This window comes from Petromyzon marinus, chromosome 2, assembly GCF_048934315.1.
Source record: "Petromyzon marinus isolate PM22_M1 ecotype Great Lakes invasive population chromosome 2, UKy_Petmar_22M1.pri1.0, whole genome shotgun sequence".
Taxonomy (NCBI): Eukaryota; Metazoa; Chordata; class Hyperoartia; order Petromyzontiformes; family Petromyzontidae; genus Petromyzon; species Petromyzon marinus.
In genome coordinates, this window is record NC_133668.1 from 16,448,744 (window position 1) to 16,462,727 (window position 13,984).

The window sequence follows — 13,984 nt, forward strand, 5'->3', positions numbered from 1 at the left end:
TCAATGTCATCATGAGGAACATTATTGATAAAATGTAACCATTTTGTTGAAATGAGAACATTTCAAAATGAAGATCTAATTTCTGCTGTTGCTTTTCTTATTTTTTTCTGACAGTATTCCTTTCGATGTGTTTATTTATGTATTTTTAACTCTTAGGTGTGATTGCTATTATTTAATTTAAGTGTATTCGTTGTAATATGGTAATACTAGTTATACTAATAATACAAATAAGTAATCATAAAATGGGGATTTCCTTAAAATGTGTTTATGTCTTTGTCTTTGGTCTGTTCCAGCCTTAACAGGTGCTTGCTAACAATACTTGCCCCAACAGCCTATGCAGGCTCTATGGGGGACCCACATCATTCTTTTGCCACCTCCCCGTTGGCTAATTACTGGAGAAAAACAGAACTCCTCTTAACTGCTGCCAAATTATCCGTGACTCCTATTATTCACACCAACTTAAAGGTCAGTGAAAATTCCTATTATCCGTAGGCCCAATTATTCCTATTATCCGTGATTATCTGGAACTTTTGTCGTAAGTTTAGCAAAACAGCATTGTAGTATCTGCTGATTTTCATTGGTAAGAGCAGTCACGTACCAAATACATTCAACTATCTGTGGTTTATTCACTTTTTTCAGTAAAATGTGCTTTGATCAAAGCATTAGGGTGAGGTGTACTTAAATATTTGCTACGAAGGCATCCGTCCTTTGGTTGCTGAGCATATTACAGATCAGCCACAACATTTGGGCACATATAGTAGGTTTCTAGTCAGCTTCAGTATTAGATCTTGCTTTCAAACTAACTGCATTAATGCAATCATTACACAACTTCAGCCAGTGCAAATTTTTGAATGCACGTTTGTGTTAGTATGTACCACAAAAAATATCAGGAAAATGGCCCCTCCCCAGCATCAACAGGTGGAAGTTTTATTTGCAAAGGGGCATTACTGCAATTGCAATTGTGGATATTTTCATAAACGTAATCTAAATGGGAATGTTATACTTTTCTCTCCTTAAGATTTCTCTTCTTCCCCTTATCGTCACATTTGTCAGTTTTTGTTATTCTGAATTTTTTTTGCATAAAAATATGCCGAGCAACCATTTTGACTTAAGTAAATGTCATCAGCTAGTTGAGAAAATTATATAAACAGCACAAATGCTCAAACCAGAGGCGATGGCTTTCACAAACTACAATGGCTACAGCAACACCAAAAATTCCCCAGGCTTCCACCCTCTGCTCTTTATAGTTTTAGTAGATTTAACTAAATTTTTTGTTGGCAGTTGCATATTAACCATGAAGATTAACTTGTCAGGCATATGTGACTCAGTAGAAATGTGACTGCAAACTTTTCAACAAAAATAGATTACTCTACGAAGCAATACAATTTATGACACATTCTATGTCTTCAGCAACATTCTGGTTTTACCAGCTGGCTAATGTTGCAACATTGCAAAACCAAAGTTTGTCAAGATCTAAAAAATATGAGATTGTGGCAGTAACAATTCCGCACTTTGTTAAGTTTAAAATGAATTGTCCATCCCATTTCTGGCTATTGCCTATCTCATCTGTAATGTTTTAGTAGGTCAATTTTATCTGTTCTGTCACGTTGCACGTTCCTGTCTATTATATATCTCATTTACACCATCTGGCTCATTCTGACCATTAGTTTAAATGTAACATCTTCATATCATTGTCGTAAATTAAAAATAATATAAGCTAACGTACCTCATGGGCATAAGAACATATTTTCATTGCTGAATGGTTTCATGTGTAATGATTTAGTCAGAAGACAATTTTGCACGAAATAATAAATACGTAAACATGCTGTCACTGAAAATATCCATTGTATGCTAAACATAATGTTAAAACCCCCATAATACTTAAAGTTATAACCTCTTAACAGTTAGAGTTTTTAGAGACCCCGCCTCTCACCTGGACATAGAAATGTTGATTTGGACAGTACTCCCTTCTGGAACTTTAATTATCCAAATGCAACTCTGCACATTATATCCACTGTAGCTGAGGTTTCCATGTGAGCTTTCCAGGATGCCTCCGCAGATAGCATTGGGTGAGTCCGCTTTAAACAAATGTACACAAGTAGACATACATGTTTATCACATATAAGCCGCATAGTACCAATGTATAGAACAGACTTTTATGAAATTGTTGTACCCTTGTAGATTTTTTAAGTTACTTATTAAAAAATATTTTATTAGAAGAATCCTTCAAGTTGAACATTTCATTTTCAAGGGTGTCAAGGGCATCAACTGTAACATATATAGGACACATAAACAGTAATGACATGTAAACAAACATTGACGTGTATAACTAATACTGCATGCAACTATCCAATGAACATTACACCCAGCCAAACACGTAAATAAATACACCAAAACCTTTCCAATTGCGAGGGAAAGGGGGGGTTACGTTCTTGAAAATAGACTCAATCGGCAAATCCGCGATCCATAAACTCAAAGGCAAATGGGAAAACGAGGATTTGGTTCCCGGTTCGAAATACGATACCAGTCCTTTTGTTTTATGTTAGCCTACATTAACCCAAACATGAAACGAGAAATGTTATTCCCTCTAGTGTTAAATATAATTTGTACATACTCTTTGGAACCAAAGAGTATGGATTCCTGCAGTCACGAAAGCTTCAAATCATAATTTGTACAGTAAATGTATAAAAGGAAAAATAAATGGAGTGTACAGTACATGTATATGTAAACCTGAAAATAAAGACAAGGTTAATTAATCTCCTTGGTTCTTTCGGTAAAGTCACGTAGAATGGAAATAAAATAATAAAAATAAAACATAATAAAATTAAATTCTCACGACGTTTCGGCCACAACACAAGTGGCCTTCTTCAGGTGAAGAAACAGGTCTGTCCAGAAGACAGAGCTTGAATGAACACTGTCAAGCTAGGACCGTGTGGACGGAGTTAACATGTGAGTTAGCATGTTACCAGCCCCACCTCCAGAGGAGGAGGGGGGCTGGGAACACAGAAAAAGAAGAAAAACAGCCAAGGTGCGCTGCTGTGTCCTGTGTTGCATTATGACCATGCTATAGTCATTATGACTATGCGAGCAAAGTGCAGTTATAGTACATGTCTAGTACTGCCTTACAATACCCCCCCTCCGCCTCTAATCACTGCACCTGATATGAGTTAAGTGATGATGTCACCCTGCTGCTCTATATAAAACCGGGAGCAAGCGAGGGCTTTACCATTCTGGCGAATTGCCCGATGATGCTGGATGTATTTACCAGCGAAACGTCGTACTCAAACTGTAAATGTGGATTCACTCTTCAACACACCGGTGGGCTAAAGTAGTGAACTATTTGTCTTTTTGTCAACGTGACACTTTTTTTGCTGATTGGCCGTGTCGGGTGGTGGAGGGTTACGACACATTTATAAATAAACGCGATCTAACCCAAAAACCTTTATTATGAATAATATTGGTCGCGAAAGCCTACGTGTTAAACTGAATGTGTATACTGTATAAGGAATATCGTGGTCAAACACGCGAATGGTCAGCCAACAGGGGAGCAATCGGTGAACCGTAACCTCAGTAGATTTTGTGCGAATGGTCCAATCCGTGATGGGAAAACTCGCAATGGGCAAGGTTTTTTGTGTAGATGTAGCGCCGTAAATGGGCTGCAAATATCCGCAATGGCGGACAGTGCCCATCAGGGGCGGTACAACTGAAATAGCGGGAAAAACCGTTAGGATTCCTAGCCTGGGGGGAGGGGGCTGCGGGGTGTTCTACAATCCCCCAGAGACCCCTCCCAACGGGTGGGGGCTGTGGGGTGTTCTACGATCCCCCGGAGACCCTTCCCAATGGGAGGGGGCTGTGGGGTGTACTACGATTCCCCGCAGACCCCTCCCAACGGGAGGGGGCTGTGGGGTGTTCTACGACCCCCCGGAGACCCCTCCCAACGGGTGGGGGCTGTGGGGTGTTCTACGATCCCCCGCAGACCCCTCCCAACGGGTGGGGGCTGTGGGGTGTTCTACGATCCCCCGCAGACCTCTCCCAACGGGTGGGGCTGTGGGGTGTTCTACGACCCCCCGCAGACCCCTCCCAACGGGTGGGGGCTGTGGGGTGTTCTACGATCCCCCGGAGACCCCTCCCAACGGGTGGGGCTGTGGGGTGTTCTACGATCCCCCGGAGACCCCTCCCAACGGGAAGGGGCTGTGGGGTGTTCTACAATCCCCCGGAGACCCCTCCCAACGGGTGGGGCTGTGGGGTGTTCTACGATCCCACAGAGCCCTGCCCCTCGGATAGAAACTGTATATAAGGAGGGCCTCTGGAGAGGTTAGAGGCAGTTGCAGCTGAAGACTGAAGACCGAAGACTGAAGGCCAGCTAGTCTAGGACCCTGGAACCTCGAGCCCGCTGCCCTTATAAGGGCCGGGTCGAGCTTGGACCAGAGTCGGACCAGTACCGTACCAGGGTTGGTCAGGATAGCCTCCCCTAGGTCATCGATAGCCGGAAGGCGGGAAGCCAGCAGGGGGCAGTGTTAAGTCACAATAGCCCAAAGGCTGTACCTTCCTAGCTAGGGGGCGTAAGAGAGTTATTATAACAATATAAATGAAACACAGGGTTGCCTCTACATTATCGTCTCCGTCTCCATAAAAAGAACACACTACATATATAAATAACTCAGTGTCGCACACCACAGGTTTATGTAAAATGCTCTTCTAGCTATAACAGTTGCCAATGTTGTGCAAGTATATTTTTTTATGAGCGGTTTATAGAATTTGAGACTGGAGGTATACTTTAGTCTGTCTGGAAGATCCTTTCATGTTGAAACAGTTCTGTGTCCGAGTAAGAATGTGTCTGGTACTCTAGGGGTAGTTAAATTGTTATAGGAACTGAAGAACATAGTTATTGTTGAAGTAAAAGGATAGTAGGGGGGGGGGCAAAAAAATCCGTGGGAAAAAATAGCGGCTCTGGCGATGTAACAGGCAGCCTAGCACTTCCCAAGCTCCCAAAGACGTGGCTGCCCCCCTCAGGGATAAACCCTTAGAGGGGCAACCCGGAGCTCCAGACACTTTGCCCTTGCTCGAGGGAGAATGGCCAGGTGACATGGTAAATAAAATAAGCAACACTTTGTAAGACATCAACGATCTTAAGGGTATGGAGAAATTAGACCATACGATGGTCCGATTAGCACGATTGTCTACATACGGTGCGAAAAAAGGTCAACATACATACCAGTTGGAATTTCCACCAGAAACAGAGATGAGTGCCACTATCTTTCAGTAATTGGCCACTTGACAACTAACACTGCCTCTACACAATATGTTTGGTGTGACAAGCGTGGTGATTTCCTTACCAAAGTACCCCAATGAAATGTAAAATCCTCTGCCGGTCCCGGTGCCATCAGAGGAGAACTGCAAGCTTAGGTTGCCAGTGGATTGAAAAGACTGGCGGGGTAGATACCCACAGAGGCGCACTAGCAGTGAGCTCTCGCCCTCAGATTCATCCATAACAGTGAGGCCGTCGTATTTGCACCTTCTGCTGGCGCTGCGAGTGTTTCCTGGCTGATCAAGGACCCTGTGAGACACAAGCAAGTATCGATTCACCGTCTGAATAAGAAAGCCTCAAGGCTTGATAAATAGGCACAATCACAAATATATAACAGCTTCTGAAAGTAACAAAATTCACACGTACATATTAATACAAACGATATCTCAAACCTTGTTAATCCATTCATGGATGAAGGCCTCCCCATGCCATGTCAATCGTGAGGGGTTTCTATACACATGTAATCGCTGATATTGGCGACAAACTGAAAATTGTTTTTCACAGCCGGAGATGTATGGTTACAAGTAAGTAAAAATAAGTCCTCTATTTACATTGTTTCACGATAACGTTGCCAACGAATTAGGGAATAACATTTTATTTTAAATGCAATGATTTACTAAAACATTTTGAACAATTTAAAGAAAAGAACACAGTAGTTTGGCCACAGTGCGCTCAAGCTTCTTAGCGTGCATGGCAAGGCAATGTTCAATAATTCTTCCCAGGACCGTTCCTGGCACACTGAGGAGACAATTACTGTGACCCCCTTCTTAATAAAGGGGGACCTACAAGCACAGGTGGAGCCACAGGGGGGGCTGGGGGGGGCTTAGCCCCCGCTGAAATTTTGAAAAAGTCGGTAATCGGGATAACCGGATATCCGGCTGCTGCAAAATGCTGGCTGCCACCTTGTGCTGCTCTGCAGGCTGCTTGAGCGGCAGCCTTTCGAACTTATAGAACTTATTAGCCACATCAGCGGCTCTGACCTATTAATAAACTCCACGTTCAAATCCAATCAAATGTGTTTTATACATTTGTGGCGCTCATTGGAAAACTTACACTGGATATCTCAGAATATTGGAGTCAGCCCCCCCAAAGTCAAAATCCTGGCTCCGCCCCTGCCTACAAGTGTATCGATCCAATGCTGCAGAAACCATCCTGTGGTCCAGGCAGATGTAATAACATAGAGGCAGTCTACACACAGTCACCACCCTCCTTGAACGGATCACTTGGAAGGTAATCTCTGCCTGGCACTTTGCCTGGTCTCAGGCTTTGGATCATGTTTTACATTTCCTTAGCAGGTGAACATCTGTTTGCAAAACAATCGCTTTGCACAGGAACTCAATTCTCTCTTGTTACTGAAATCTTGGACCACCAGCGCTCAAGCGAGCCTGACCTCATGTGTATATGTACACACGTGTTTGTGTATGCACACACGTACATGTGCACTCGTGTGCGTGTGTGCACTCGTGTGTCGGAAGCAGTAGTGTAGCGGTTAGCGAGCTGTGCTACAAACCCGGCGACCCGAGTTCGATTCCTGCTGATGGCCACCAACACTGGTGACGATTATCTGAACCGGTCCTGGGCCACCCCTAGGTCGACTTAGCCTCAAATTAGTAACTGGTGCAGTGTGTAAATATTGCCAGTGGGGAGACAAAGGCGGCCGGGAGTGGTGCTGGCCACCCACCCCCTCGTGTGCCGTGCCGGCTTTCCCACGTGTTACTCGCTAATAGCACTTGCCCCAACAGTGTTACAGGCTATACGGGAGATCTTTGTATTTGTGTAGAATGAGGGAAAAAAGTATTTGATCCCCTGCTGATTTTGTACGTTTGCCCATTGACAAATAAATGATCATTCTATAATTTTAATGGTAGGTTTATTTGAACAGTGAGAGACAGAATAACAACAACAAAAATCCAGAAAAACGCATGTCAAAAATGTTATAAATTGATTTACATTTTAATGAGGGAAATAAGTATTTGACCCCCTCTCAATCAGAAAGATTTCTGGCTCCCAGGTGTCTTTTATACAGGTAACGAGCTGAGATTAAGAGCACACTCTTAAAGGGAGTGCTCCTAATCTCAGCTTGTTACCTGTATAAAAGACACCTGTCCACAGAAGCAATCAATCAGATTCCAAACTCTCCACCATGGCCAAGACCAAAGAGCTCTCCAAGGATGTCAGGGACAAGATTGTAGACCTACACAATGCTGGAATGGGCTACAAGACCATTGCCAAGCAGCTTGGTGAGAAGGTGAAAACAGTTGGTGCGATTATTCGCAAATGGAAGAAACACAAAATAACTGTCAATCTCCCTCGGCCTGGGACTTCATGCAAGATTTCACTTCGTGGAGTTGCAATGATCATGAGAACGGTGAGGAATCAGCCCAGAACTACGCGGGAGGATATTGTCAATGATCTCAAGGCAGCTGGAACCATAGTCACCAAGAAAACAATTGGTAACACACTATGCCGTGAAGGACTGAAATCCTGCAGTGCCCGCAAGGTCCCCCTGCTCAAGAAAGCACATATACATGCCCGTCTGAAGTTTGCCAATGAACATCTGAATTATTCAGAGGACAACTGGGTGAAAGTGTTGTGGTCAGATGAGGCCAAAATGGAGCTCTTTGGCATCAACTCAACTCGCTGTGTTTGGAGGAGGAGGAATGCTGCCTATGACCCCAAGAACACCATCCCCACCGTCAAACATGGAGGTGGAAACATTATGCTTTGGGGGTGTTTTCTGCTAAGGGGACAGGACAACTTCACCGCATCAAAGGGACGATAGACGGGGCCATGTACCGTCAAATCTTGGGTGAGAACCTCCTTCCCTCTGCCAGGACATTGAAAATGGGTCGTGGATGGGTATTCCAGCATGACAATGACCCAAAACACACGGCCAAGGCAACAAAGGAGTGGCTCAAGAAGAAGCACATTAAGGCCCTGGAGTGGCCTAGCCAGTCTCCAGACCTTAATCCCATAGAAAATATGTGGAGGGAGCTGTAGGTTCGAGTTGCCAAACGTCAGCCTCGAAACCTTAATGACTTGGAGAAGATCTGCAAAGAGGAGTGGGACAAAATCCCTCCTGAGATGTGTGCAAACCTGGTGGCCAACTACAAGAAACGTCTGACCTCTGTGATTGCCAACAAGGGTTTTGCCACCAAGTGCTAAGTCATGTTTTGCAGAGGGGTCAAATACTTATTTCCCTCATTAAAATGCAAGTCAATTTATAACATTTTTGACATGCGTTTTTCTGGATTTTGTTGTTGTTATTCTGTCTCTCCCTGTTCAAATAAACCTACCATTAAAATTATAGACTGATCCTTTCTTTGTCAGTGGGCAAATGTACAAAATCAGCAGGGGATCAAATACTTTTTTCCTTCACTGTATGTACACTTGTATGTGTGTATGTACACACGTCACTATTTTTCAGGCTCAGCAATCCAAGCAGATTTAAAGCTTTCGTGACTGCAAGGATTCATCTTCTTTGGTTCTTTCGGTAAAGTCACGTAGAATGAGAATAAAAGAATAAATTGATAAAATAAAATAACACAATACAATTCTCACGACGTTTTGGCCACAACACAAGCGGCCTTCATCAGGTGAAGGGACGAGACTGTCTGGAGGACAGCGCTGAAGCAAACAAAGCCACGCTCAGATCGCGACCTTTAAGCTGTGTGAGAAGAAACAAAGCGCCTATTTCAATGCTAAATTCTATGCTAATTCCTTTGTCAAGGTGCTTTGTTTCTTCTCACACAGCTTAAAGGTCGCGATCTGAGCGTGGCTTTGTTCGCTCCAGCGCTGTCCTCCAGACAGTCTCGTCCCTTCACCTGATGAAGGCCGCTTGTGTTGTGGCCGAAACGTCGTGAGAATTTTATTGTGTTATTTTATTTGATCAATTTATTATTTTATTTTCATTCTATGTGACTTTACCGAAAGAACCAAAGAAGATTAATCCAAGCAGAGTCAACCCTACCTTGTCAAATGCTGTTATCATAAAAAATATCAGCAAAACTGCAAACATGTTCTTAACGGGCCAGAGGGCAGGTCACCACTGTTTCCTAGTAAGAGGTGTGGTGTTGCAAGTAACTTTTTTGATGGAATTAAAGAGTGATTTGTGATCCCGAGCTGCTGAGGTAGTTTCCATCTCTACACAAACTTGTGACTACCACTCATCATTGCGGCACTGCATGGCTTTCCAAACCTCTGAAAATAGGCTGCAGTAAGTCTCATTCTCAGATGTGGGGTGATGTAGATGGTGACAGCAGGCCTGCCACTTTCAGATTGCGAGAACACTTGCTCCATCAGCCATGGTTTCTGAGGAGGTCTGAACTGCGTACCCAATGCAACCACCACCGCAGTGGAAGAATGGCAGGTGCATCTTACAGATGTCAAGCCAATAGTCTGTTTACATATCAGGCCAAGTGGTGTAATGCAGATCTGTGGAGATTAAGATTGGTGGATCACACAAATGTTGAGAAACTTCCCATGGGTATCAAGGTGCCATACCCTGGCTGGTCAGATGGTGATACACTATGTCCCATTTGGGATAGTGTTGCTACCTCCGAGTGCTCTGGATTCCTCCCATATGTATAAACATTAATTAATTGGCTGAAAATTTAATATATGCGCCTCCATAGTTGCATTTGTGATGCAGTTGCATAAACAACGATTTATAAAAACTAAAGATTTATAGCTGCACAGTAGGTCCTGGTATCAAAGGACATGGACCCACATTTGCTGTTCATTACTATCTAGTTCAGCAGTTGTTCTTGCTTGCATCCGGCATGGATACATGATGTTGTATGGAGGTGCCAATGCTGGAAGAGTGTGTTGTTAATTTCAAGTCCATGGACTGTACAGAAGTTTACCAGCCTTCTACCACTGTTATTGAGCTATTCTGGCCTAAGCATTCTAATCACTTCCACCCAAGTGCTTGAATCATGACTCACTCTGGCATTAAAGCTACCCAACAAGATAACTCTATCCCAAGGGGTCCCTTTATCCAGTCGACAATCCCTCCACTTATGCTCATCTTTGGTGGGAGCGTAAGCCACCACCACTATTCATTTCCTCCTGCTGATGGGGAGGTGAGCCCACTATAGCTTGGGATTCACAGCTTCCCACACCTCACGGTTATGCTCCCATGCCCCCTTTATTATTTTATTCATCAGAGCCACTCCTTGTTCTTTAATAGGTTCCTTTCCCAAATAGAGGACTGGAGCCAGAACCAGTCCAATAAACCTCCTACAAGCAGCCTCTCCACCCCAGTGAGCCTTAGAACATTTAATGTGGTCAGCTACAATGACCTGTTGTTTTTGGAGGAACCCCAAGTGGTTTTCAGTCTACTTGCTCGACCATATGGGGTTTGGCCAGACAATGTCATAGATGCCAGTTGTTTTGGGGACTCTGACGCATGCTTATTTTGGTGTTTTCAAAGACAAAGATACCCCAATATAGCCTTCAACAAACTGTTGGTATAAGTTATGTTAGGGTGCACCTATAAAGGCTGGGTGGCCAACACCACACCCAGCCATATTTGTCTTCCCACTGCTGATGTTTACATACTGCATCAGGTACTCATTTGAGGCTGAGTTGACCTCGGAGAGGCCCAAGACCAGTTCAAATATTTGTAAATATTATTTTTTGTGAGCACAAATCATACCCGGGTGACCAGTCCACCGGGTTTGTCGCGCAATTTGCTAAACACTGCATTACTGCTCCATAACACACCACAGACAAAGATCCCCACTACAGCCTTTAACAGACTATTGGGGTAAGTGCCGTTAGCAAGCACCAATGAAGGCCGGCATGCGCACAAGGGAGTGGATGGTCAGAACGATGCTTGGCCATCGTTGTCTCCCCAGTGCTGATGTGAACACACCATACCAGGTACCCATTTAAGGCTGAGTCAACCTAGACACACACATACCCAATCTATATAAAAGTAAAAAATTGTGTGTGGGTTTGTGTGTGGTCGCGCGCTTGGCTCTCCAACGGTGGGGTTTACGTAAAAAAATAGGCAGGTACCACGCTGTAAGCCCCGCGGTGAGCAAGCGCTATTCCTTTTTCACATCTGTCAACTTTAAATGAGTTTCATTAGCGATTTAGTGCGATTTTTTGTTCGCTTCCATACCAATGACCATACCAACTCACGCGCCTTTGGTGGGGGGGATGGCCCATGCCAGGTCGCACGCCTTTGGTGGGAGTGAGGGGGACATTTTCTTTCGCATTAAAAATGCTATAAAAATACACTAAATGCTCAGATTAATTCTTCACTGTGTGATACCCCCCCCCCCCACCCCAATGCGTGCAGTTATTACTACTATACAGTCACTAGATGCTACCACTATAGGCCGTAGATATTCCTGCAGAGCGGCCGGGGAGATCGTGGCTGGTGGGAGGGGGAGGGGGGTAGCAGCCCAGCCCCAGCCTGCCAAGGTGCCACCTCGGCCAGCTGGACAATCTAGGCGAGGCCGGAGGCTCTGCACGGGACTAGGCCTCACCATGCGACTCTGTCAGGTGAGTACGTTGTGCTATAGAGACGATACATACTGCTATAGAGTCAGCATGAACTACTATAGCGATAGCAGGTACCACCACAGTTGGTATGCACTGCTGTAATCATAGCAGGTACCACCACAGTCAGTATGCACTGCTGTAATCATAGCAGGTACCACCACAGTCTGTATGCACTGCTGTAATCATAGCACGTACCACCACAGTATGCACTGCTGCAGTGAAATCAGGTACCACCACAGTCAGTACGCACTGCTGTTAGATTTTAAGAGTAGTTTTGAAATATTTTTAAGACCCGGGCAACACCGGGTACTTCCCGCTAGTATTACATGAAAGACAAAAGACCCCTGTGAGCTTTTAACAGACATCCAGTAGTGACTAGACAATGGCTGGTGATGGCATTAAAAGGTACAATTATGCAAAAATGGTCATTCAAGTATTAGAAATGTTTGTACATTCCACTGCAATACTCACTGAAAATCATAAATGTAGAGCGCAATCTTGTATCCAGGTGGGGCATATGCTTCCCAGGTGCAGCTGGCATTGTTGCTGTAGTTGTTTGGATAGTTTGGAGATGTCACAATCTGATTAGCGCTGAGCCTCCCACCACACCCAGAAGAAGCTGTGGAGAGGCATGTTCAAATTTATACCAATCAATACAGAAAACTTGACTACAATATATTAACACGAATTAGTTTGTTGTAAAATATTTATCATATCACTTTTGGAAGTCAATTCGATAGGTTCAATAGTATGCTATTAAAACAAAATATTAAAAATACCGATATCACATTACTGCATTCCTATGTTACAACTTGGTTATTAATGGAATATGTTAGCTCCACAGTTTTCTCATTAACTCTGGGCTGTAACCTCCAGGAATGAACTGTTGTGAATGAATCAACCTTTTCTTTGCTTTAATGTAAAATGGGAACCGTTGCATTACACTTACTACTAGAAAAGATTAATAATCTTAAGCATAACAGAGTAATACAGTACTATATTATTCATGTTGTCTTTCCGCCAGTTGGCTATATATGGTGTGAAAGAAGTTCAACATACATCTTTGAACTTTAACACATTTGATATTTTCTCTATGATTTACAATAAAATATTGTTTGAATTAATACGTTAGATGGTACGTTCTCACCGGGGGACGCAAAGAATGACACGTAGATATAAGAGTATGAGCTGGAAGAATACTTGTAGTATAGTGACAGGGAGGAGTTTGTTGAAATGAAGTTTGTGGTAGATCTGCAGGAGTAGGTGCCCAGGATTGGTGCCTGGTTGTTCTCTCCATCATACACAACCACCATGGTGTCATTTCCTCCACAGTAGGAATAGCTGAGGACAACAACACAAGGAATTAGATATCATGGACTCTCCATTTACACAACAGCCTGAGTATTGTTGTGTCTCCATCTTAATTATTTACCACTGTACTAAATAAAGTCTAAATAATTGCATGTGTCCCGTGGAGCCCCTCGAGGTGGCCTGATCTAAGTGTATCTCGTGTGATGCGTGGGGTCATGATTAATGCACAAGCACGGTTTCAAGCTTGCGACACAATGACGTGAAAGAGGACCGCTCATGCGGCCCACTAACTAGTCTAGGTTGCCCATCACTGAGCTAGGTGGATTGTAACATTTTGAGACCTTGAAAGACAGTTATGTTGTGGGGAGCCCTTCAACCAGCAGTGGATGAATCATGGCTGATGATAACAGGGGTATATTCCATCATCGATATAACCATAGTGTACATTATTTCACACATCCTGCCTATCTTAGTCTGATTTACTTACGAGTTACTCATGTAAAGGCTGACCACCTCATCGTCTTCCACAACAAATGTATGCAGGCAGTTTGGGGACAGGTAAATCCAGTTCCCACTTCCACGGAAGGAGTATCTGCAGGAGTCGGCGCTGTAGAACTCCGATCCTGGCTCCAACCAAATGCATTCTCCACCAGCTGAAACACATCCACAAAGCCCATTTCAATGTGGTTCTCATAGTAATCTTATGAAGAAAGTTTGATAGCTGTACATCATGTGTGGCATGATCACTGAAATGGTTGCTTGGCTATTCCCTTCCTACTTTTTTCAACAATTTTTTTGTATGTACGTTGAACGTCTTATCGGAGATACGAGACATGATTGAGAATGTTA

The 13,984-nt window shown here is 43.7% G+C and overlaps 1 protein-coding gene across 1 annotated transcript in view; it reads right to left on the reverse strand.

Moving 5' to 3' along the window:
- Window positions 1-13,984, reverse strand: part of LOC116946027 (uncharacterized) — a 48,217-nt gene that overhangs the window by 30,782 nt on the left and 3,451 nt on the right. The window contains exons 2-6 of the mRNA XM_032960847.2: window positions 13,623-13,788; window positions 12,972-13,165; window positions 12,296-12,443; window positions 5,337-5,557; window positions 1,934-2,078 (exon numbers count right to left, since the gene is read on the reverse strand). Of these exons, the coding sequence (XP_032816738.2) occupies window positions 1,934-2,078; window positions 5,337-5,557; window positions 12,296-12,443; window positions 12,972-13,165; window positions 13,623-13,788 (874 nt within the window). The remainder of the gene's footprint in view (window positions 1-1,933; window positions 2,079-5,336; window positions 5,558-12,295; window positions 12,444-12,971; window positions 13,166-13,622; window positions 13,789-13,984) is intronic.